Source organism: Sturnus vulgaris, chromosome 8 (genome assembly GCF_052056855.1).
Source record: "Sturnus vulgaris isolate bStuVul1 chromosome 8, bStuVul1.hap1, whole genome shotgun sequence".
NCBI classification, from domain to species: Eukaryota; Metazoa; Chordata; class Aves; order Passeriformes; family Sturnidae; genus Sturnus; species Sturnus vulgaris.
In genome coordinates, this window is record NC_142250.1 from 34,136,820 (window position 1) to 34,161,213 (window position 24,394).

The 24,394-nt window shown below is 47.4% G+C and overlaps 3 protein-coding genes and 1 pseudogene across 3 annotated transcripts in view; all 4 read left to right on the forward strand.

Moving 5' to 3' along the window:
- Positions 1-2,512: 2,512 nt before the first annotated feature.
- LOC148223057 (scavenger receptor cysteine-rich domain-containing protein DMBT1-like) lies at positions 2,513-7,358 on the forward strand. Its single transcript, XM_088168527.1, has 11 exons — positions 2,513-3,077; positions 3,470-3,517; positions 3,691-3,909; positions 4,184-4,234; positions 4,602-4,649; positions 4,822-5,367; positions 5,735-5,782; positions 5,956-6,258; positions 6,449-6,499; positions 6,889-6,936; positions 7,159-7,358. The coding sequence occupies exons 1-11, from the start codon at positions 2,513-2,515 to the stop codon at positions 7,356-7,358; spliced, it is 2,127 nt and encodes a 708-aa protein (XP_088024653.1).
- A 101-nt stretch (positions 7,359-7,459) lies between these two features.
- On the forward strand, positions 7,460-10,053 carry LOC148223058 (scavenger receptor cysteine-rich domain-containing protein DMBT1 pseudogene; annotated as a pseudogene).
- A 440-nt stretch (positions 10,054-10,493) lies between these two features.
- Positions 10,494-24,394, forward strand: part of LOC106855150 (scavenger receptor cysteine-rich domain-containing protein DMBT1-like) — a 67,712-nt gene continuing 53,811 nt past the window's right edge. Inside the window, 6 exon segments of the mRNA XM_088168529.1 lie at positions 10,494-10,642; positions 10,736-11,196; positions 12,100-12,436; positions 13,328-13,651; positions 14,543-14,851; positions 15,743-16,109. Coding sequence (XP_088024655.1) covers positions 10,494-10,642; positions 10,736-11,196; positions 12,100-12,436; positions 13,328-13,651; positions 14,543-14,851; positions 15,743-16,109 — 1,947 coding nt within the window.
- On the forward strand, positions 16,547-21,438 carry LOC148223059 (scavenger receptor cysteine-rich domain-containing protein DMBT1-like). Its single transcript, XM_088168625.1, has 7 exons — positions 16,547-16,567; positions 17,390-17,484; positions 17,695-17,903; positions 18,560-18,732; positions 19,135-19,523; positions 20,375-20,646; positions 21,266-21,438. Exons 1-7 carry the CDS (start codon positions 16,547-16,549, stop codon positions 21,436-21,438), a joined length of 1,332 nt encoding a protein of 443 aa, XP_088024751.1.

Genomic DNA, 24,394 nt, shown 5'->3' on the forward strand with positions numbered 1-24,394 from the left:
GCCAAAACCACTGATATGAACAACTTAATAACCACTGATACCTCAGGTAGGTCTCAATTTCTCCTGGGTTTTCTGGCCACAGCTACCTGCAGAAACGATGAGTGCTTCAGAATTTGGGGTTTGAATATCTTCCATGGGAGAAGAGAAGCTGGGAAAAGCAGTTTAAGCCAGCCAAGGCAGGCAGTCGTGTGGCCTGAAAGATGTAGAGTGCTGCCAAAGCCCTGACAAGAGAAGAGGCCTTTGTGCTGGAGCCTCTTGTGGTGTGCAGGCAGCTGGGCTGTGGCTCTGCTGTTGCTGTAACATCAAGCGCCTCCTTTGGACAAGGCAGTGGCAGCATCTACCTGGACGATGTCAGCTGTGCAGGCTGGGAGTCGTCCCTCTTCCAGTGTGGCCACCGTGGCTGGGGCAGCCACCACTGTGGCCACAGTGAAGATGCTGGTGTTGTGTGTTCAGATACCACTCATTTGACTGCCTGCATGCTGGCACACTTCACAAAATGTCCGAAGATGGCTGGAATTCAGTGTGTGTTGGGCATGAGTGTGGGATTATGGTTTAGGTTGATCTAACCAGTGAAAACCATCCTATTGACAACCCAAGATCCTCATCTCCCATGTGCCAAGGTGGCAGCCAGATGCCCAGCACTGGGAGAATCCTGGCCTTCCTTCTTCATCCAACAGGGCCTCACTTGCTTCCTTTTCTTCCTCTCCTGCAGATGCTGCTGATGCCACAAACACACCCAGCCTCACTGACTCTGCAACTCCAGGTGAGTCTGAATTTCTTCCCAGTTTTGTGAACACTGCTTTCTGCAGAAACACTTAGTGTCTCAGAGTTTGGGGTTTAGTCTTCTCCAAAGGAGAACAGACCGCTGGAAAACAACAGCAGCATGCAGCAGAGACTGGGAGTTGCAGTAGCCTGAAATTCACAGAGATTTGCCAAGACCCTGGCAAGGGAAGGCACCTGTTTGTAGCCTTTGCCTGCTGGACTTCAATGTGTGTTGGAGATGAGTGTGGGATCATGATTTTGGTTGGTACCACAATGCAATACGATCAGCCTGAGAGGTCCAAGGTTTCCATATGCCATGTTCCATCAATATCCTAGCTCTGCTCCTTCATCCACAAGGCACTCATGTGCTTCTTTATTTTTCATCCCTACAGATGCCAAAACCACTGATATGAACAACTTAATAACCACTGATACCTCAGGTAGGTCTCAATTTCTCCTGGGTTTTCTGGCCACAGCTACATGCAGAAACGATGAGTGCTTCAGAATTTGGGGTTTGAATATCTTCCATGGGAGAAGAGAAGCTGGGAAAAGCAGTTTAAGCCAGCCAAGGCAGGCAGTCGTGTGGCCTGAAAGATGCAGAGTGCTGCCAAAGCCCTGACAAGAGAAGAGGCCTTTGTGCTGGAGCCTCTTGTGGTGTGCAGGCAGCTGGGCTGTGGCTCTGCTGTTGCTGCAACATCAAGCGCCTCCTTTGGACAAGGCAGTGGCAGCATCTACCTGGACGATGTCAGCTGTGCAGGCTGGGAGTCGTCCCTCTTCCAGTGTGGCCACCGTGGCTGGGGCAGCCACCACTGTGGCCACAGTGAAGATGCTGGTGATGTGTGTTCAGATACCACTCATTTGACTGCCTGCATGCTGGCACACTTCACAAAATGTCCGAAGATGGCTGGAATTCAGTGTGTGTTGGGCATAATTGTGGGATTATGGTTTAGGTTGATCTAACCAGTGAAAACCATCCTATTGACAACCCAAGATCCTCATCTCCCATGTGCCAAGGTGGCAGCCAGATGCCCAGCACTGGGAGAATCCTGGCCTTCCTTCTTCATCCAACAGGGCCTCACTTGCTTCCTTTTCTTCCTCTCCTGCAGATGCCGCTGATGCCACAAACACACCCAGCCTCACTGACTCTGCAACTCCAGGTGAGTCTGAATTTCTTCCCAGTTTTGTGAACACTGCTTTCTGCAGAAACACTTAGTGCCTCAGACTTTGAGGTTTAGTCTTCTCCAAAGGAGAACAGACCGCTGGAAAACAACAGCAGCATGCAGCAGAGACTGGGAGTTGCAGTAGCCTGAAATTCACAGAGATTTGCCAAGACCCTGGCAAGGGAAGGCACCTGTTTGTAGCCTTTGCCTGCTGGACTTCAATGTGTGTTGGAGATGAGTGTGGGATCATGATTTTGGTTGGTACCACAATGCAATACGATCAGCCTGAGAGGTCCAAGGTTTCCATATGCCATGTTCCATCAATATCCTAGCTCTGCTCCTTCATCCACAAGGCACTCATGTGCTTCTTTATTTTTCATCCCTACAGATGCCAAAACCACTGATATGAACAACTTAATAACCACTGATACCTCAGGTAGGTCTCAATTTCTCCTGGGTTTTCTGGCCACAGCTACATGCAGAAACGATGAGTGCTTCAGAATTTGGGGTTTGAATATCTTCCATGGGAGAAGAGAAGCTGGGAAAAGCAGTTTAACCCAGCCAAGGCAGGCAGTCGTGTGGCCTGAAAGATGCAGAGTGCTGCCAAAGCCCTGACAAGAGAAGAGGCCTTTGTGCTGGAGCCTCTTGTGGTGTGCAGGCAGCTGGGCTGTGGCTCTGCTGTTGCTGCAACATCAAGCGCCTCCTTTGGACAAGGCAGTGGCAGCATCTACCTGGACGATGTCAGCTGTGCAGGCTGGGAGTCGTCCCTCTTCCAGTGTGGCCACCGTGGCTGGGGCAGCCACAACTGTGGCCACAGTGAAGATGCTGCTGTTGTGTGTTCAGATACCACTCATTTGACTGCCTGCATGCTGGCACAAGTTCATAATATGTCGGTTGTTGGCTGGAATTCTGTGTATGTTGGGTATCCCTGTGAGATTATGGGTTTAGTTCATGTCACCATGAAAAAACATCCTGTTGGCACCCCCAGCCTATCCATCGCTCATGTGCCAAGGTGGCAGCAAGATGCCCAGCACTGGGAGAATCCTGGCCTTCCTTCTTCATCCAACAGGGCCTCACTTGCTTCTTTCTCTTCCTCTCCTGCAGATGCCACTGATACCACAAACACACCCAGCCTCACTGACTCTGCAACTCCAGGTGAGTCTGAATTTCTTCCCAGTTTTGTGAACACTGCTTTCTGCAGAAACACTTAGTGCCTCAGACTTTGAGGTTTAGTCTTCTCCAAAGGAGAACAGATCGTTGGAAAACAGCAGGAACATGCAGCAGAGACTGGGAGTTGCAGTAGCCTGAAATTCACAGAGATTTGCCAAGACCCTGGCAAGGGAAGGCACCTGTTTGTAGCCTTTGCCTGCTGGACTTCAATGTGTGTTGGAGATGAGTGTGGGATCATGATTTTGGTTGGTACCACAATGCAATACAATCGTACTGAGAGGTCCAAGGTTTCCATATGCCATGTTCCATCAAGTATCCTAGATCTGCTCATTCATCCACAAGGCACTCATGTGCTTCTTTGTTTTTCATCCCTACAGATGCCAAAACCACTGATATGAACTACTTAATGACCACTGATACCTCAGGTAGGTCTCAATTTCTCCTGGGTTTTCTGGCCACAGCTACCTGCAGAAACGATGAGTGCTTCAGAATTTGGGGTTTGAATATCTTCCATGGGAGAAGAGAAGCTGGGAAAAGCAGTTTAAGCCAGCCAAGGCAGGCAGTCGTGTGGCCTGAAAGATGTAGAGTGCTGCCAAAGCCCTGACAAGAGAAGAGGCCTTTGTGCTGGAGCCTCTTGTGGTGTGCAGGCAGCTGGGCTGTGGCTCTGCTGTTGCTGCAACATCAAGCGCCTCCTTTGGACAAGGCAGTGGCAGCATCTACCTGGACGATGTCAGCTGTGCAGGCTGGGAGTCGTCCCTCTTCCAGTGTGGCCACCGTGGCTGGGGCAGCCACCACTGTGGCCACAGTGAAGATGCTGGTGATGTGTGTTCAGATACCACTCATTTGACTGCCTGCATGCTGGCACACTTCACAAAATGTCCGAAGATGGCTGGAATTCAGTGTGTGTTGGGCATAATTGTGGGATTATGGTTTAGGTTGATCTAACCAGTGAAAACCATCCTATTGACAACCCAAGATCCTCATCTCCCATGTGCCAAGGTGGCAGCCAGATGCCCAGCACTGGGAGAATCCTGGCCTTCCTTCTTCATCCAACAGGGCCTCACTTGCTTCCTTCTCTTCCTCTCCTGCAGATGCCGCTGATGCCACAAACACACCCAGCCTCACTGACTCTGCAACTCCAGGTGAGTCTGAATTTCTTCCCAGTTTTGTGAACACTGCTTTCTGCAGAAACACTTAGTGTCTCAGAGTTTGGGGACCGCTGGAAAACAACAGCAACATGCAGCAGAGACTGGGAGTTGCCGTAGCCTGAAATTCACAGAGATTTGCCAAGACCCTGGCAAGGGAAGGCACCTGTTTGTAGCCTTTGCCTGCTGGACTTCAATGTGTGTTGGAGATGAGTGTGGGATCATGATTTTGGTTGGTACCACAATGCAATACGATCAACCTGAGAGGTCCAAGGTTTCCATATGCCATGTTCCATCAAGTATCCTAGCTCTGCTCCTTCATCCACAAGGCACTCATGTGCTTCTTTGTTTTTCGTCCCTACAGATGCCAAAACCACTGATATGAACTACTTAATACCCACTGATACCTCAGGTAGGTCTCAATTTCTCCTGGGTTTTCTGGCCACAGCTACCTGCAGAAACGATGAGTGCTTCAGAATTTGGGGTTTGAATATCTTCCATGGGAGAAGAGAAGCTGGGAAAAGCAGTTTAAGCCAGCCAAGGCAGGCAGTCGTGTGGCCTGAAAGATTAGAGTGCTGCCAAAGCCCTGACAAGAGAAGAGGCCTTTGTGCTGGAGCCTCTTGTGGTGTGCAGGCAGCTGGGCTGTGGCTCTGCTGTTGCTGCAACATCAAGCGCCTCCTTTGGACAAGGCAGTGGCAGCATCTACCTGGACGATGTCAGCTGTGCAGGCTGGGAGTCGTCCCTCTTCCAGTGTGGCCACCGTGGCTGGGGCAGCCACCACTGTGGCCACAGTGAAGATGCTGCTGTTGTGTGTTCAGATACCACTCATTTGACTGCCTGCATGCTGGCACACTTTCATAATGTGTCGGTTGTTGGCTGGAATTCTGTGTATGTTGGGTATCCCTGTGAGATTATGGTTTTAGTTCATGTCACCATGAAAAAACATCCTGTTGGCACCCCCAGCCTATCCATCGCTCATGTGCCAAGGTGGCAGCAAGATGCCCAGCACTGGGAGAATCCTGGCCTTCCTTCTTCATCCAACAGGGCCTCACTTGCTTCTTTCTCTTCCTCTCCTGCAGATGCCACTGATACCACAAACACACCCAGCCTCACTGACTCTGCAACTCCAGGTGAGTCTGAATTTCTTCCCAGTTTTGTGAACACTGCTTTCTGCAGAAACACTTAGTGTCTCAGAGTTTGGGGAGCACTGGAAAACAACAGCAGCATGCAGCAGAGACTGGGAGTTGCAGTAGCCTGAAATTCACAGAGATTTGCCAAGACCCTGGCAAGGGAAGGCACCTGTTTGTAGCCTTTGCCTGCTGGACTTCAATGTGTGTTGGAGATGAGTGTGGGATCATGATTTTGGTTGGTACCACAATGCAATACGATCAACCTGAGAGGTCCAAGGTTTCCATATGCCATGTTTCATCAAGTATCCTAGCTGTGCTCCTTCATCCACAAGGCACTCATGTGCTTCTTTGTTTTTCATCCCTACAGATGCCAAAACCACTGATATGAACTACTTAATGACCACTGATACCTCAGGTAGGTCTCAATTTCTCCTGGGTTTTCTGGCCACAGCTACCTGCAGAAACGATGAGTGCTTCAGAATTTGGGGTTTGAATATCTTCCATGGGAGAAGAGAAGCTGGGAAAAGCAGTTTAAGCCAGCCAAGGCAGGCAGTCGTGTGGCCTGAAAGATGTAGAGTGCTGCCAAAGCCCTGACAAGAGAAGAGGCCTTTGTGCTGGAGCCTCTTGTGGTGTGCAGGCAGCTGGGCTGTGGCTCTGCTGTTGCTGCAACATCAAGCGCCTCCTTTGGACAAGGCAGTGGCAGCATCTACCTGGACGATGTCAGCTGTGCAGGCTGGGAGTCGTCCCTCTTCCAGTGTGGCCACCGTGGCTGGGGCAGCCACCACTGTGGCCACAGTGAAGATGCTGCTGTTGTGTGTTCAGATACCACTCATTTGACTGCCTGCATGCTGGCACACTTCACAAAATGTCCGAAGATGGCTGGAATTCAGTGTGTGTTGGGCATAATTGTGGGATTATGGTTTAGGTTGATCTAACCAGTGAAAACCATCCTATTGACAACCCAAGATCCTCATCTCCCATGTGCCAAGGTGGCAGCCAGATGCCCAGCACTGGGAGAATCCTGGCCTTCCTTCTTCATCCAACAGGGCCTCACTTGCTTCCTTCTCTTCCTCTCCTGCAGATGCCGCTGATGCCACAAACACACCCAGCCTCACTGACTCTGCAACTCCAGGTGAGTCTGAATTTCTTCCCAGTTTTGTGAACACTGCTTTCTGCAGAAACACTTAGTGTCTAAGAGTTTGGGGTTTAGTCTTCTCCAAAGAACAGACCGCTGGAAAACAACAGCAACATGCAGCAGAGACTGGGAGTTGCCGTAGCCTGAAATTCACAGAGATTTGCCAAGACCCTGGCAAGGGAAGGCACCTGTTTGTAGCCTTTGCCTGCTGGACTTCAATGTGTGTTGGAGATGAGTGTGGGATCATGATGTTGGTTGGTACCACAATGCAATACAATCGTACTGAGAGGTCCAAGGTTTCCATATGCCATGTTCCATCAAGTATCCTAGCTGTGCTCCTTCATCCACAAGGCACTCATGTGCTTCTTTATTTTTCATCCCTACAGATGCCAAAACCACTGATATGAACAACTTAATAACCACTGATACCTCAGGTAGGTCTCAATTTCTCCTGGGTTTTCTGGCCACAGCTACATGCAGAAACGATGAGTGCTTCAGAATTTGGGGTTTGAATATCTTCCATGGGAGAAGAGAAGCTGGGAAAAGCAGTTTAAGCCAGCCAAGGCAGGCAGTCGTGTGGCCTGAAAGATGTAGAGTGCTGCCAAAGCCCTGACAAGAGAAGAGGCCTTTGTGCTGGAGCCTCTTGTGGTGTGCAGGCAGCTGGGCTGTGGCTCTGCTGTTGCTGCAACATCAAGCGCCTCCTTTGGACAAGGCAGTGGCAGCATCTACCTGGACGATGTCAGCTGTGCAGGCTGGGAGTCGTCCCTCTTCCAGTGTGGCCACCGTGGCTGGGGCAGCCACCACTGTGGCCACAGTGAAGATGCTGCTGTTGTGTGTTCAGATACCACTCATTTGACTGCCTGCATGCTGGCACACTTTCATAATGTGTCGGTTGTTGGCTGGAATTCTGTGTATGTTGGGTATCCCTGTGAGATTATGGTTTTAGTTCATGTCACCATGAAAAAACATCCTGTTGGCACCCCCAGCCTATCCATCGCTCATGTGCCAAGGTGTCAGCCACATGCCCAGCACTGGGAGAATCCTGGCCTTCCTTCTTCATCCAACAGGGCCTCACTTGCTTCTTTCTCTTCCTCTCCTGCAGATGCCACTGATACCACAAACACACCCAGCCTCACTGACTCTGCAACTCCAGGTGAGTCTGAATTTCTTCCCAGTTTTGTGAACACTGCTTTCTGCAGAAACACTTAGTGCCTCAGACTTTGAGGTTTAGTCTTCTCCAAAGGAGAACAGATCGTTGGAAAACAGCAGGAACATGCAGCAGAGACTGGGAGTTGCAGTAGCCTGAAATTCACAGAGATTTGCCAAGACCCTGGCAAGGGAAGGCACCTGTTTGTAGCCTTTGCCTGCTGGACTTCAATGTGTGTTGGAGATGAGTGTGGGATCATGATTTTGGTTGGTACCACAATGCAATACAATCGTACTGAGAGGTCCAAGGTTTCCATATGCCATGTTCCATCAAGTATCCTAGATCTGCTCATTCATCCACAAGGCACTCATGTGCTTCTTTATTTTTCATCCCTACAGATGTCAAAACGACTGATATTATTAACTTGATAACCTCTGCTTTCTCAGGTGGTTTCTATTTCTCCTGGGTTTTCTACCTCCTGCTTTCTGCAACGAAACTCTGAATACTTCAGAATTTAGGGGTTGGATGTCTCCAAGGCTGAGGATAAGATGGAAAAGCAGTTTTATCCAGCCAAGGCAGGCAATCATGTACCCTGAAATTCTAAGAGTGTTGCCAAGGCCCTGGCAAGGGAATGTGCCTTTGTACTGGCTCCTCTTGCCAAGGTTTCCATCCCTCCTTGTTTGGCAGATGCCACCATCAGCCTGGTGAACGGCAGCAACCGCTGCGAGGGTCGCGTGGAGATTTCCCACTCTGGGGGCCGCGGCACCGTCTGTGACGACGGCTGGGACCTGAGCGATGCCCAGGTGGTGTGCAGGCAGCTGGGCTGTGGCTCTGCTGTTGCTGTAACATCAAGCGCCTCCTTTGGACAAGGCAGTGGCAGCATCTACCTGGACGATGTCAGCTGTGCAGGCTGGGAGTCGTCCCTCTTCCAGTGTGGCCACCGTGGCTGGGGCAGCCACAACTGTAGCCACAGTGAAGATGCTGGTGTCGTGTGCTCAGGTACCACTCATTTGACTGCCTGCATGCTGGCACACTTTCACAAAGTGTCCCCTGTTGGCTGGAATTCAGTGTGTGTTGGGCATGAGTGTGGGATTATGGTTTAGATGGAACCCACCATTGGAAACCATCCTCTTGACACCCCGAGCCTCTCCATCGCCCATGTGCCTAGGTGGCATCAACATGCCCTGCACTGGGAGAAACCTGGCCATCCTACTTCATCCAGCGAGGCCTCACTTGCTTCTTTCTCTTCCTCTCCTTCAGATGCCACGAATACCACAAATATCCCCAGCCTCACTGAAACTGCTACTCCAGGTGAGTCTGATTTTCTCCTGGCTATTCAGACCTCTGTTTTCTGCAGAAACATTTAGTGCCTCAGACTTTGGGGTTTAGGCTTCTGCAAAAGAGAGCATGCCTTTGGAATAGCACAGAAGCATGCAGCTGAGACTGGCACTTGTAGTAGCCCAAAATGCATAGAGAATTGCCTGGTCACTGGCAAGGGAAGGCACCTATATGTAGTCTCTGTTTGCTGAAAATCGGTGTGTGCTGGGGATGAGTGTGAGATTTTGTTTCTGGTTGATGCCACCAAAGGAAATCATTCTGCTGACAGCCTCAGGCTCTCCATCGCCCATGTGCCTAGGTGGCATCAACATGCCCTGTACTGGGAGAAACCTGGCCATCCTACTTCATCCAGCAAGGCCTCACTTGCTTCTTTCTCTTCCTCTCCTTCAGATGCCACGAATACCACAAATATCCCCAGCCTCAATGAAACTGCTCCTCCAGGTGAGTCAGAATTTCTCCTGCATTTTCTAACTGCCACTTTTTCCAGAAACCAGTAGTGCTTCAGAATTCGGGGTTTGATTTCCTCCATGGGAGATGGCAAGATGGGAAAAGGAGTAGAACCCAGCCATGGCTGGGAATTGTGGTGACAAGAAATTCATGGAGTGCTTCGAAGGTCCTGGCAAGGGAATGTGCCTTTGTGCTGGCTCCTCTTGCCAAGGTTTCCATCCCTCCTTGTTTGGCAGATGCCACCATCAGCCTGGTGAACGGCAGCAACCGCTGCGAGGGTCGCGTGGAGATTTCCCACTCTGGGGGCCGCGGCACCGTCTGTGACGACGGCTGGGGCCTGAGCGATGCCCAGGTGGTGTGCAGGCAGCTGGGCTGTGGCTCTGTTTTTGCTGCAACATCAAGCCCCTCCTTTGGACAAGGCAGTGGCAGCATCTACCTGGACGATGTCAGCTGTGCAGGCTGGGAGTCGTCCCTCTTCCAGTGTGGCCATCGTGGCTGGGGCAGCCACAACTGTCGCCACAGTGAAGATGCTGGTGTCGTGTGCTCAGGTACCACTCATTTGACTGCCTGCATGCTGGCACACTTTCAGAATTGGTATCAGTTTATTGGAATTTTGTAATGGTATAGACAGGTGTAACATACGACAAGGCGCACTATGTTACAGTAGGCTAATATCCTCCTCATTACAACAACCAGCTCTCATTTATATACTCTAATGAGTCTACATGTTGTTTATTGGTTGCAATTAGCCAACAGAATGATAATTGGCAGAAAATTCTCCACCTCTATTCTTCTCAGGACCTTTCTCAGAATACTTTCCAGAGCTGCAGGTTTTCTTCTGCTTATCTCCTTCTTCTCTCCATGGTCTCCAGGCCAACGGCCTTGGTCAGAGAATAACTCTCAGAACAAACCTCATTCATCAAGTCCCCCTATCCACAGACCAGCTCTGGGTCTGACTATACAATTTAGTGTTTGTTCAGCTTGAGTCTAGCTTTATGGTGTTGGATAATTGCACCAAGAGAGGCCATTCTGCTGTCACTCCCAGGCAATCCATCGCCCATGTGCATAGGTGGCAGCAACCTGCCCAGCACTGGGAGAAAGCCAATCACGACGCTTCATCCAACAGGCCTCACCTGCCTCTTCCCTTTCCTCCCCTACAGCTGCCACAACCACAACTACAAGCAGTCCTCACCTCACTGCTCCTCCAGGTGAGTTGGAAGTTCTCCTGCATTTTCTAACTGCCACTTTTTCCGGAATTCATTCGTGCTTCAGAAATCGGTGTTTGATTTCCTCCATGGGAGATGGCAAGATGGGAAAAGGAGTAGAACCCAGCCATGGCTGGGAATTGTGGTGACAAGAAATTCATGGAGTGCTTCGAAGGTCCTGGCAAGGGAATGTGCCTTTGTGCTGGCTCCTCTTGCCAAGGTTTCCATCCCTCCTTGTTTGGCAGATGCCACCATCAGCCTGGTGAACGGCAGCAACCGCTGCGAGGGTCGCGTGGAGATTTCCCACTCTGGGGGCCGCGGCACCGTCTGTGACGACGGCTGGGACCTGAGCGATGCCCAGGTGGTGTGCAGGCAGCTGGGCTGTGGCTCTGCTGTTGCTGCAACATCAAGCGCCTCCTTTGGACAAGGCAGTGGCAGCATCTACCTGGACGATGTCAGCTGTGCAGGCTGGGAGTCGTCCCTCTTCCAGTGTGGCCACCGTGGCTGGGGCAGCCACAACTGTCGCCACAGTGAAGATGCTGGTGTTGTGTGCTCAGGTACCACTCATTTGACTGCCTGCATGCTGGCACACTTTCAGAATTTGATATCAGTTTACTGGAATTTTGTAATGGTATAGACAGGTGTAACATACGACAAGGTACACTATGTTACAGTAGGCTAATATCCTCCTCATTACAACAACCAGCTCTCATTTATATACTCTAATGAGTCTACATGTTGTTTATTGGTTGCAATTAGCCAACAGAATGATAATTGGCAGAAAATTCTCCACCTCTATTCTTCTCAGGACCTTTCTCAGAATACTTTCCAGAGCTGCAGGTTTTCTTCTGCTTATCTCCTTCTTCTCTCCATGGTCTCCAGGCCGACGGCCTTGGTCAGAGAATAACTCTCAGAACAAACCTCATTCATTAAGTCCCCCTATCCACAGACCAGCTCTGGGTCTGACTATACAATTTAGTGTTTGTTCAGCTTGAGTCTAGCTTTATGGTGTTGGTTGATTGCACCAAGAGAGGCCATTCTGCTGTCACTCCCAGGCAATCCATTGCCCATGTGCATAGGTGGCAGCAACCTGCCCAGCACTGGGAGAAAGCCAATCATGAAGCTTCATCCAACAGGCCTCACCTGCCTCTTCCCTTTCCTCCCCTACAGCTGCCACAACCACAACTACAAGCAGTCCTCACCTCACTGCTCCTCCAGGTGAGTTGGAAGTTCTCCTGCATTTTCTAACTGCCACTTTTTCCGGAATTCATTCGTGCTTCAGAAATCGGGGTTTGATTTCCTCCATGGGAGATGGCAAGATGGGAAAAGGAGTAGAACCCAGCCATGGCTGGGAATTGTGGTGACAAGAAATTCATGGAGTGCTTCGAAGGTCCTGGCAAGGGAATGTGCCTTTGTGCTGGCTCCTCTTGCCAAGGTTTCCATCCCTCCTTGTTTGGCAGATGCCACCATCAGCCTGGTGAACGGCAGCAACCGCTGCGAGGGTCGCGTGGAGATTTCCCACTCTGGGGGCCGCGGCACCGTCTGTGACGACGGCTGGGACCTGAGCGATGCCCAGGTGGTGTGCAGGCAGCTGGGCTGTGGCTCTGCTGTTGCTGCAACATCAAGCGCCTCCTTTGGACAAGGCAGTGGCAGCATCTACCTGGACGATGTCAGCTGTGCAGGCTGGGAGTCGTCCCTCTTCCAGTGTGGCCACCGTGGCTGGGGCAGCCACAACTGTCGCCACAGTGAAGATGCTGGTGTCGTGTGCTCAGGTACCACTCATTTGACTGCCTGCATGCTGGCACACTTTCAGAATTTGATATCAGTTTACTGGAATTTTGTAATGGTAGACACAGGTGTAACATACGAAAAGGCACACTATGTTACAGTAGGCTAATATCCTCCTCATTACAACAACCAGCTCTCATTTATATACTCTAATGAGTCTACATGTTGTTTATTGGTTGCAATTAGCCAACAGAATGATAATAGGCAGAAAATTCTCCACCTCTATTCTTCTCAGGACCTTTCTCAGAATACTTTCCAGAGCTGCAGGTTTTCTTCTGCTTATCTCCTTCTTCTCTCCATGGTCTCCAGGCCAACGGCCTTGGTCAGAGAATAACTCTCAGAACAAACCTCATTCATCAAGTCCCCCTATCCACAGACCAGCTCTGGGTCTGACTACACAATTTAGTGTTTGTTCAGCTTGAGTCTAGCTTTATGGTGTTGGATAATTGCACCAAGAGAGGCCATTCTGCTGTCACTCCCAGGCAATCCATCACCCATGTGCATAGGTGGCAGCAACCTGCCCAGCACTGGGAGAAAGCCAATCACGACGCTTCATCCAACAGGCCTCACCTGCCTCTTCCCTTTCCTCCCCTACAGCTGCCACAACCACAACTACAAGCAGTCCTCACCTCACTGCTCCTCCAGGTGAGTTGGAAGTTCTCCTGCATTTTCTAACTGCCACTTTTTCCGGAATTCATTCGTGCTTCAGAAATCGGGGTTTGATTTCCTCCATGGGAGATGGCAAGATGGGAAAAGGAGTAGAACCCAGCCATGGCTGGGAATTGTGGTGACAAGAAATTCATGGAGTGCTTCGAAGGTCCTGGCAAGGGAATGTGCCTTTGTGCTGGCTCCTCTTGCCAAGGTTTCCATCCCTCCTTGTTTGGCAGATGCCACCATCAGCCTGGTGAACGGCAGCAACCGCTGCGAGGGTCGCGTGGAGATTTCCCACTCTGGGGGCCGCGGCACCGTCTGTGACGACGGCTGGGACCTGAGCGATGCCCAGGTGGTGTGCAGGCAGCTGGGCTGTGGCTCTGCTGTTGCTGCAACATCAAGCGCCTCCTTTGGACAAGGCAGTGGCAGCATCTACCTGGACGATGTCAGCTGTGCAGGCTGGGAGTCGTCCCTCTTCCAGTGTGGCCACCGTGGCTGGGGCAGCCACAACTGTCGCCACAGTGAAGATGCTGGTGTCGTGTGCTCAGGTACCACTCATTTGACTGCCTGCATGCTGGCACACTTTCAGAATTTGATATCAGTTTACTGGAATTTTGTAATGGTAGACACAGGTGTAACATACGAAAAGGCACACTATGTTACAGTAGGCTAATATCCTCCTCATTACAACAACCAGCTCTCATTTATATACTCTAATGAGTCTACATGTTGTTTATTGGTTGCAATTAGCCAACAGAATGATAATAGGCAGAAAATTCTCCACCTCTATTCTTCTCAGGACCTTTCTCAGAATACTTTCCAGAGCTGCAGGTTTTCTTCTGCTTATCTCCTTCTTCTCTCCATGGTCTCCAGGCCAACGGCCTTGGTCAGAGAATAACTCTCAGAACAAACCTCATTCATCAAGTCCCCCTATCCACAGACCAGCTCTGGGTCTGACTACACAATTTAGTGTTTGTTCAGCTTGAGTCTAGCTTTATGGTGTTGGATAATTGCACCAAGAGAGGCCATTCTGCTGTCACTCCCAGGCAATCCATCACCCATGTGCATAGGTGGCAGCAACCTGCCCAGCACTGGGAGAAAGCCAATCACGACGCTTCATCCAACAGGCCTCACCTGCCTCTTCCCTTTCCTCCCCTACAGCTGCCACAACCACAACTACAAGCAGTCCTCACCTCACTGCTCCTCCAGGTGAGTTGGAAGTTCTCCTGCATTTTCTAACTGCCACTTTTTCCGGAATTCATTCGTGCTTCAGAAATCGGGGTTTGATTTCCTCCATGGGAGATGGCAAGATGGGAAAAGGAGTAGAACCCAGCCATGGCTGGGAATTGTGGTGACAAGAAATTCATGGAGTGCTTCGAAGGTCCTGGCAAGGGAATGTGCCTTTGTGCTGGCTCCTCTTGCCAAGGTTTCCATCCCTCCTTGTTTGGCAGATGCCACCATCAGCCTGGTGAACGGCAGCAACCGCTGCGAGGGTCGCGTGGAGATTTCCCACTCTGGGGGCCGCGGCACCGTCTGTGACGACGGCTGGGACCTGAGCGATGCCCAGGTGGTGTGCAGGCAGCTGGGCTGTGGCTCTGCTGTTGCTGCAACATCAAGCGCCTCCTTTGGACAAGGCAGTGGCAGCATCTACCTGGACGATGTCAGCTGTGCAGGCTGGGAGTCGTCCCTCTTCCAGTGTGGCCACCGTGGCTGGGGCAGCCACAACTGTCGCCACAGTGAAGATGCTGGTGTCGTGTGCTCAGGTACCACTCATTTGACTGCCTGCATGCTGGCACACTTTCAGAATTTGATATCAGTTTACTGGAATTTTGTAATGGTAGACACAGGTGTAACATACGAAAAGGCACACTATGTTACAGTAGGCTAATATCCTCCTCATTTCAACAACCAGCTCTCATTTATATACTCTAATGAGTCTACATGTTGTTTATTGGTTGCAATTAGCAAACAGAATGATAATAGGCAGAAAATTCTCCACCTCTATTCTTCTCAGGACCTTTCTCAGAATACTTTCCAGAGCTGCAGGTTTTCTTCTGCTTATCTCCTTCTTCTCTCCATGGTCTCCAGGCCAACGGCCTTGGTCAGAGAATAACTCTCAGAACAAACCTCATTCATCAAGTCCCCCTATCCACAGACCAGCTCTGGGTCTGACTACACAATTTAGTGTTTGTTCAGCTTGAGTCTAGCTTTATGGTGTTGGATAATTGCACCAAGAGAGGCCATTCTGCTGTCACTCCCAGGCAATCCATCACCCATGTGCATAGGTGGCAGCAACCTGCCCAGCACTGGGAGAAAGCCAATCACGACGCTTCATCCAACAGGCCTCACCTGCCTCTTCCCTTTCCTCCCCTACAGCTGCCACAACCACAACTACAAGCAGTCCTCACCTCACTGCTCCTCCAGGTGAGTTGGAAGTTCTCCTGCATTTTCTAACTGCCACTTTTTCCGGAATTCATTCGTGCTTCAGAAATCGGGGTTTGATTTCCTCCATGGGAGATGGCAAGATGGGAAAAGGAGTAGAACCCAGCCATGGCTGGGAATTGTGGTGACAAGAAATTCATGGAGTGCTTCGAAGGTCCTGGCAAGGGAATGTGCCTTTGTGCTGGCTCCTCTTGCCAAGGTTTCCATCCCTCCTTGTTTGGCAGATGCCACCATCAGCCTGGTGAACGGCAGCAACCGCTGCGAGGGTCGCGTGGAGATTTCCCACTCTGGGGGCCGCGGCACCGTCTGTGACGACGGCTGGGACCTGAGCGATGCCCAGGTGGTGTGCAGGCAGCTGGGCTGTGGCTCTGCTGTTGCTGCAACATCAAGCGCCTCCTTTGGACAAGGCAGTGGCAGCATCTACCTGGACGATGTCAGCTGTGCAGGCTGGGAGTCGTCCCTCTTCCAGTGTGGCCACCGTGGCTGGGGCAGCCACAACTGTCGCCACAGTGAAGATGCTGGTGTCGTGTGCTCAGGTACCACTCATTTGACTGCCTGCATGCTGGCACACTTTCAGAATGTGTTATTAGTTATTTGGGCATTAGTGTTTGTTGGTGTTGATCCTAAGTTCATGGTTTTGGTTGATTTCACCAAGATAGACCATTCTGCTGACATCCCCAGGCTGTCCATTGCCCATGTGCCTAGGTGGCAGTAATCTGCCCAGCACTGGGAGAGTGCCAGTCACAAACCTTCATCCAACAGGCCTTACCTTCCTCTTTCCTTTCCTCCCCTACCGCTGCCACAAGCACAACTACATCCAGTCCTGCCATCTCCCCTCCTTCAGGTGCGTCTGAATTTCTCTTGTGTTTTCTGCCTTCTGCTTTCTGCAGAAAGAATTACTGCCTCCGATTTTAGTGTTTAATCTTCTCTAATGCCAAGCAGGGCCTAGGCAGATCACTGCAGAATGCAGCTGAAACTGAGAATTGTGGCACCCTGAAAATCATAGATTGATGCCAAGGCCCTGCCATGGGCTGCCTCATCCTTTTGGTCTGTGTTGACTGGACTTTAGATGTATATTTGGGATAAGTGCATGGTTATGTTTTTGGTTGATCCCACCATGTGAGAGCATTCTGCTGAGACCTCCAGGCTCTCTTTTGCTCAAATGACAGGGTAGGTCCAACATCCCTAGGTGTGGTAGGAAACCTTACCATGCTCCTTCATTGTCTGGCGCCTCACCTGCTTCCTTTTCTTTGTCACATACAGTTCCCCCAAGCATGCCCCCTCTGTAAAATCCTCCAGGTTTAGATGTTTGTATGATTTTTTTCCCCATTTCTCTCATCCATTACTCTGGAAGTATAATAATTACTGTGTTGCAGGTGATCTGTTTCTTTTGCATAGTACAATACACTGGGAAAAATCCTTAGTGTCTTTAACTCTTTATTTGCTACACTCTCGTCTTTTGTGTTTGAGTGATTCTATTGTTGGGGGTGGATTTCAGAGTATGCTGATTACATGGGAGATTTTCTTTTGTTCATTCTCTGATTTTATGGTATTTAGGCCACCACCTTTTATTTTATTTCATACCTACGTGCCTGAAGCCCACAAAGTTAATAACTGCAAGCATGGGTCATAGTTCTCTGAAGAGTTAATCACTCTTGTATCTTAACTGAGAAGAGTACAATCATTGTTTCTTTTCACATTTGAACTTGTGTTGCAACAGTTTGTGTATGTAGAATATATTTTTATTTGAGCAGAAGTAAATCTAAATTAATCACTTCTATCCCTTATTTTCTTATTTTTTTCTTTTGTTTTTCAGGTCAAAAAATTATTTGTGGTGATACACTTTTTAAGTCCTCTGGAACATTTCAGAGTCCTTCTTTGAGTTCTTCAGATAAAGCAGATTGTTTGTGGCAAATACATGTAACAAACAATTTCCGCATTGCACTCACATTTGATTACATTCAGTAAGTAAAACTGCTTTCCGCTTTGGCAATATGAAAATTCCAGATCTCATTTGCATCCACAGTTTCTGGGCATATTTCCCATCCTATAAATGAATAATAAATATGTCTTGGAAATGTGTGGCTGCAGAATCCTATTATATCGTTTGTTCAGCATTTAAACTCCAAAGTTTAGCAAATGCATTTTTTAATATATTCTCATTTCTTTCTCAGGTTGCAAGGTGGATGCCAGAATGAGTATATTGAGATCTATGATGGGCCACCCAAATCTTCTCCTCTGCTTGGAAGAATTTGTTCTAGTTCTCCTCTCACGTACACTTCATCTTCAAACTTCATGTCTGTCAGGTTTTACAGTGACTCCAGATATTCCAGTGGAAGCTTTCAGGCTCAGTATCAGTCCTTTCCAGCAGACCAGAACACCAGTAAATTTCCATTCTATTTTTAATTCTCTTCTCTTGGTAATCTTGTCTTGGCTCAGAAGCTTTTATACACTGGGTTTTTTTACTAAATAATTATTTGTCAATGTTGTTGAAGGAATCCCGCATACATGATATTCCTATTTGAATTTGTGAGTGATTTCTGACTGCTCACTTTCAGAAAATAATTAATTTTTATTCTTCAAAAATATTCAGTTTATTTGCCCTTAGAGATTTTCTATGTTATTTCCTAAACACATATTTCTTTGTAACATATCATAATTAATGTATATTTTTGTACTTTTCTGGACCAACTTTCACAGAGTCATAGAAATGTTGGTTAGAAGGGAGTTTTGGAGGTTTCCTAGGCCAGCTGTTCAAAACAAAGCTACTGCCAACACCAGGTCAGGTCCGTTAAGAATTGGTCTAGCTGTGTGTCTAGAAATATTCAAAGGATGAAATATTTAAAGCTACTACTTTGGGTGACCTGTTCCAGTACTGTTCTATTGCTTACTCATATCTAAGTTTCAAGAGTAAAAATAAGTGATTTGGCTTAAGAATTATCTTCTCTAAATGGTAGCAGTGATTGCATTTGTTGGACTTGCAATATGGAAGTATTATCAAGCACCTGAAATCACTAATAATTTTTTTTTCCCTCCTAGCCCTTCTGTGCTTGCCAACCTACATGCATGCAGTGGTAGACAGACACTATCTCCAGTCCCAGGGCTACTCAGTGGGGAGCATCAGCCTGGAAGACCCTAAATGTAGACCAAAAATTACATCAACTGAGGTTATATTCAACATTTCATACAGTGACTGTGGTACACATAGACAGGTTGGTGTCAAGACATTTGGGAGAGCTCTGGGCATGGGAATTTAATAGACATTTGGAAAATTGTCTTGGATTGCAAAAGGGTCTTGTAGGCCACAGGAATGCAAAACACAGAAAGGGACCATGTGTTTCTGGAGGCTGAAGTTGGTTAAATATTTTTTACTTATCCTTCCCAGGGTAGGTATATCCTTCCCTATATCTATTTCAGAATGATGTTCTAGAGGACAAAAATAGAGGGGAGAGTTAAGCGAGCAGTCCCATCCTGGATGCTTGGGATTTTTCAGTGTGACACGTCCTTTCTGACTGCTAGGACCTGGCACATACAGAAGTTTGTAATACTCACAGTATTTACAGTGAACATGACCACATGTGGTGATTTAAGACTCGTTTAATGTGTCAAAACAGGGCAACAACGAAACAATCACCTACTCCAATGTGATAAAAGTGTCTGCTCCTGGTAGAGTCATCAAGAGGCAGAAGGACCTTCACTTGCACATCAGCTGCAAAATGCTGCAGAACACCTGGGTTCAAGTCCTGTACATTGCTGATGATGGCATTGATGTCAACAAAACCCAGTATGGCAGATACAACGTGAGCCTCACGTTCTACAACTCCTCATCTTTCCAGTGGCCAGTGCATGACTTCCCATACTATGTTGACATGGATCAGAATTTGTTCCTCCAAGCTTCTCTTCACAGCTCTGACCAAAATCTGACGGTGTTTGTGGACACATGTGTGGCATCGCCTAATTCTGGTGATTTTACAACACTGGTCTATGAATTGTCCAAAAGTGGGTAAGAACTTTGTTTAAAATTACTTTTAAAGTGTCTCTATGTGTAGTTCTAAAAGAGCCTAATTGGTGAAATGAGGTGATTTAGGACCAGTGTACATTGGTTGTAGTTCTCAGGGCAAATGCTCTTCTAAGAAAAACTTTTTGGCAAAGCCTGAATAAAATTCAGAATGACAACCAAATATCATTCAGAAGTTGCAGTCAAGCACTGAGATTTCATTCAAGGAGGCAGTGTGGAAATCGAGGTATGACTTTGTTTCTGAAATAGATGCATGAAAGGGAGAGATGTCCATGGCTCTACATTTCTGTACATTTTACAGCATCATAAGTAGAATATAAAACTGTCTACTCAAAAAGAAGATAAATCCCTTAGCTTTTTCTTATTATTCTAGAAACCTGAAACACTTTGCCTAATTTTACACCAAAGAACATTGAAGCACTAAAGATAATGTTTATCTTTTTTAAGTGTATTAAAATTAATTTTATGCTTCCAGAGCAGAAAGGGAAGTTTCTCTTTCTGCAACAACTTTCGGGGGCCTGTTTTCAAACAGTTAATCCTGTTTATAAATGTATAACAAGCTCTCACCTGAAACAGAGAAACCAGCAGAACCACTAGCCCTTTTTCAGCTATTCATGTTTACATAGAACTTGTTAAGCTATGAAATTTCTGTGCTGTGTACATTTAATAAATTCTCTTCTTGCTAAAAGCACTTTTTTCCCCCCAAGCCTTTTGATTTCTCTTTTACTTCCTGGTTTTATATCTAACGCTGATACTCATTGCAAAGCGAGGGTGTAACAGTGCTTCTACCCAAGTGAAGCTGTGAGTTAACAGCTGTTGATTTTATGTCTTTCCAGGTGTGCCAGTGATTCCACCTACGTTCTTTTCCCCTCGCCACGCAGCGATGTCGCTCGGTTTGGGTTTAACTCTTTCCCCTTCGTGAACCGATTCCCGTCGGTTTTCCTGCGGTGTGAGCTGGTGGTGTGCAGGTACCACGACTTCTCCTCCCGCTGCTACCAAGGCTGTGTCAGTAGGTTCAAGAGGAACGCAGATTCTTCCCATAAACAAGTGAATGTTGTTATTGGACCCGTGCAGCTTCGGGAAGCTCACGCTGAGAACAGGAACATTAGTAAGTTTAAATATCTTTAATAACGTAAGACTCTGTGTGTTACTCCGTGTTTGCATTTCAGTTCAGACATGAAATCCAGCTCTGAAATGTGCCTTTGCTGGTTTATTTACAATTCTGCTATAATTCTCATGGGGGATTATTGCTCTTTCCTTTCTATCATAGTTTAGATCCATTCTTTGTTCTGCACATATTAAATGGCAATTGATTCAGTTCTATGGGAAGAGGGATGAGATCTCCCTGCTGGATTTATATTAATTTCCCAAAGCTGTCTGTGCCTGATTTGCATGTCTGTTATTTATTTACAATCAGTCTCTAGGTCCTCTTGGAAATGCTGTTTCTCAGTGGCCTGTAGCTGCTGTTTCCACTACCAGAAACCAACATCTTAAGGTCTTGGAATGAAATCATTACAGACTCCCAGCTTCTCTTTAATTTCTTGCCACAATCTTTACTTGTTTTGCATGACCATGGAATAATTTGTAAAACAATGTGCAGTTTTCTGACCAGATCCAGATGAGAGCACTTTAACTCAAATTTTATTTGCCTAATTACCTTTACAATTTACTAGCTCAGGAGGAAAAAAAAAAGAAGTAAGCTTCTCTCTGACTCTTTTTATGCACAGAGCTGGCCTCTGACATTCAGCCAAAAGGGGAGACTTTGAGCTCAGTGCCTGCTGCCAGCTTCCAAGTTCCTCTGGCTGTGACCACCGTGGTGCTGGTAGCTGCTCTTCTCACAGTGGGAGGATTTCTTTGGAAGCAGAAACTGCAGGAGGCCATCCCACACCAGAAACTGTGAGAGGCAGCTCCAGGCGTGGAGGTGGAAGGATGTTTTCACCAGCCACCTGCTTCATTGTTTGGGTTTGCAATCAGTGTGAAGGGCAGCTCTTTCCTGACTATTCCACCATCCAGACCATGTTTGAAGAACCAAGATTACACCTGATGTTACCATGAACTGAATTTATAAAGCAACCTGATTTTAAAACCTAAGGTGTAAAGGATTGATTCTTTCATCCCAGCATCCTAATAAGTATCTTCAGTACTGGATATTTCAAAGTTTTTCTACTGAACTCCTCACTGAGTGTCTGTCTGAGAAGACTGAAATAGGTGACTTGAGAAACAAGAACTGATTCATGTGGCCCTTGCTGATATGCAGATGAAACACCTGTGTGGCACCATAAGATACGCTGGTAGTAGTACAAGAAAAATGTTTCTTTGCAGTAAAAAATCTCAATAATGAGCCATAAGCAAATATGCTCAGGGACTGCATGTGAGGAATTATTACTGTACAGCATTCCTCACTTTGGGCAGTAAGTTTCTTCCCAAATTCATATTTCTCTGAGTAAATGTAGACAATTTATAAGATTTTGTATGGAGGATGAATACAATCCCATTACATGCATTTATAATTAAAAAAAGCAGGGAAAAAAATGGTTTTTTGGGCAATACTTATTTTTTTATACTTGCAAACACCCCACTGTGTATGTGTGAACTCATGGCTAACACAATGTCGGGTTGGAGAACCTGGCTTCTGACAAAGTGGCTTTGCCAAGCAATGATTCCTGCTATTGCTCTCACACATTTCTACACCTGGAATGGGTGGGAGGGAGAGAATGTACATAAGTTCCCATAAGGAAGTGTCACCTGTTTCCCATCCCTATGTGAAAACAAAATTAAAAAAATAAAAAAGAAAGAATTTATTTGGATGAAGCTGCTTAATACAGGTGGAAAGGTCACTGGTATTGATTGAGAAATTCCCTTCTTGAGACTTTCCTGTTTTCCAGCCAGCTGTGAAAGAGGTAAGTTCATTTGGAACTGAGCAGTGTCAGATGTGCAAGGTGAGCCAAAGTGGTGACGTGTGAGGAAGGTGAGCTGTGCTCTTGAGTGACACCCTGCCCTGACAAGGAGGATAAGGGCAGCTCTGATGGGAACCAGCCCCACAGCCTGGACCGTCTGTTCCTTCAAGCTGCCTTCTCCCCATGATTGCAGGCAGGCTTCTCATCACCACTCCATGATGTGAAGAAGGGATCACAGAAGGGATCACATAAGTAGGGACTGGCACTGCACAAAGGAAGTGAGAGTTTTTTTCCACACTGGAGGAACAAGGATTTGGGGTCCTCCTCCCCCTCTGCCTGCAGCCACCTTTGGAGGGCAGAGCAGCACCTCAGCAGGCTGACCTGCCTTCTCTGTTCTCTGGACCAGAGGTTGTCCAGGCTCAGAGGAATGCAGCCACCTGCTCAGCACAGCAGGGACTCTCCTGGACCTGGGCTTTCCCAACTCTGTACAACAGGACCTTCCCCTCTGCTCTTCCCAGAATTGCTGTATTCTCCTTCCACTGTTCCTGCTGTGGCCCTGCTGCTCTGGTGTTGCTGCCACACCATCTTGCAGGGTGGCATTTTTTTGATGGCACTTTTTTGCATGTTCCAATATTATTTTCACCAGACAAGAAGAAAGATCTCAGGCCTAGATCTTGGTGTCTCCAATCCTCAGCATCCCTGTGCTGTTCAGAGCTGTTTTCCCATAGCATGTCTGTGCCAGGGCTCCCAGACGGAGAAATACCAAGGCTGGATAAAAATGCAAGGTAGAATTACCAAGTTCCCTGGTTTCCATATTAAATATTTCTGCAGAAAACGTTGCCAAAGGTAGTAGGTGTGTCAGGCTGCTCCTCACTTCTTGCTATATCCCTTGATCCACAAGCATTATAGCAATGCAGGATTCAAGAATATTGAGTTTGATGATGAGGAAAGGGTCATGTGCCTGGTGAATGATCTCTCTGCCACAAACCTTCCTGCCTGGATTCAGACTTTCAATCTTTTGTGGAAAAGTCTGTGGACATCCTTATTCCAGTGTAGATACTTTCCTATAGTCATGGGGGAAAGCTGATTAATCTTGTTCATCCTTTCAGTGGTTTCCATTTTTACCTTTAAAAACCCAGTATGTTTGCAAAGTGCCCTCAATTGTCAGCAGAAGAAAAAGTGTTCTCAAAGTTCAGTGTAGCTTCATTCAGAGTAAAGTGCTAGGAAATACCTTAAGCTGCCAGAAGACCTTGAGAACAAAAATGTGTTGCTGCAAGAGATTTACCTAGCCAGTGGGAAGGGTGATATACTGTATGGTATTTGCATTAATTAACTTAGGTTAATCAAAACAAATTATTTGTCTATTTCCATTGTGCAGAGATTGTCTCATAATAAAGATCTCTAGAAATATTTAGATTTTTGAAATTAAAAATTTATTAATGAAGAAAGTAGTGAAGAACTAATTAATCAATCAAGCAATCAATCAATCAAACAATCAATCCTGATGTTTTACCTGGGCGGTTTAAGACTTTTTTTTACACTTGAACCATCTGGGAATCCCCTTCGTGTTCCCCTTCCTCCTCACCCTTCTTCAGTTATTACAAGAATTTGGAAAAGAACTGTGATCCATCACTCACTCTTGCTTCACTGATTGCAGTATTTGATTGACAAGTCAAATACATGGGATTTTGCATTCTTGTCAAGGTGTCAAAACCAGAATATGAATAGTGAATACCAGGTGTTGTGTACATATCCTCATTCATGTGCAAATGTGGTTGTTTGGATAAAGAAGAAACATATTTACCATTCTGAATGTTCACTTTCAAGGCTTCCAAAGTTATCTTTGGCCTCTTTATTTTTCACTTCCTTCTTCCATTCCAATGATATTGGCCTTTGTGGAAAGATATTTTAGATCATTCTCTTTTCCCCCTGGGCTTTGGTCTTCTTGCTTGGTGACTG

Excerpts from the sequence above, each read along its gene's own strand:
- LOC148223059 (XM_088168625.1), top strand. The coding sequence starts at position 16,547 with ATGGGCTGCCTCATCCTTTTG. Across the intron at positions 16,568-17,389 it reads TGGGCTGCCTCATCCTTTTG|AGTCCTTCTTTGAGTTCTTC; the intron begins GTCTGTGTTGAC and ends GGAACATTTCAG. Across the intron at positions 17,485-17,694 it reads CTCACATTTGATTACATTCA|GTTGCAAGGTGGATGCCAGA; the intron begins GTAAGTAAAACT and ends TTTCTTTCTCAG.
- LOC148223057 (XM_088168527.1), top strand. The coding sequence starts at position 2,513 with ATGCAGAGTGCTGCCAAAGCCCTGACAAGAGAAGAGGCCTTTGTGCTG. Across the intron at positions 4,235-4,601 it reads CACTGACTCTGCAACTCCAG|ATGCCAAAACCACTGATATG; the intron begins GTGAGTCTGAAT and ends TCGTCCCTACAG. Across the intron at positions 6,259-6,448 it reads GAAGATGGCTGGAATTCAGT|ATGCCGCTGATGCCACAAAC; the intron begins GTGTGTTGGGCA and ends CCTCTCCTGCAG.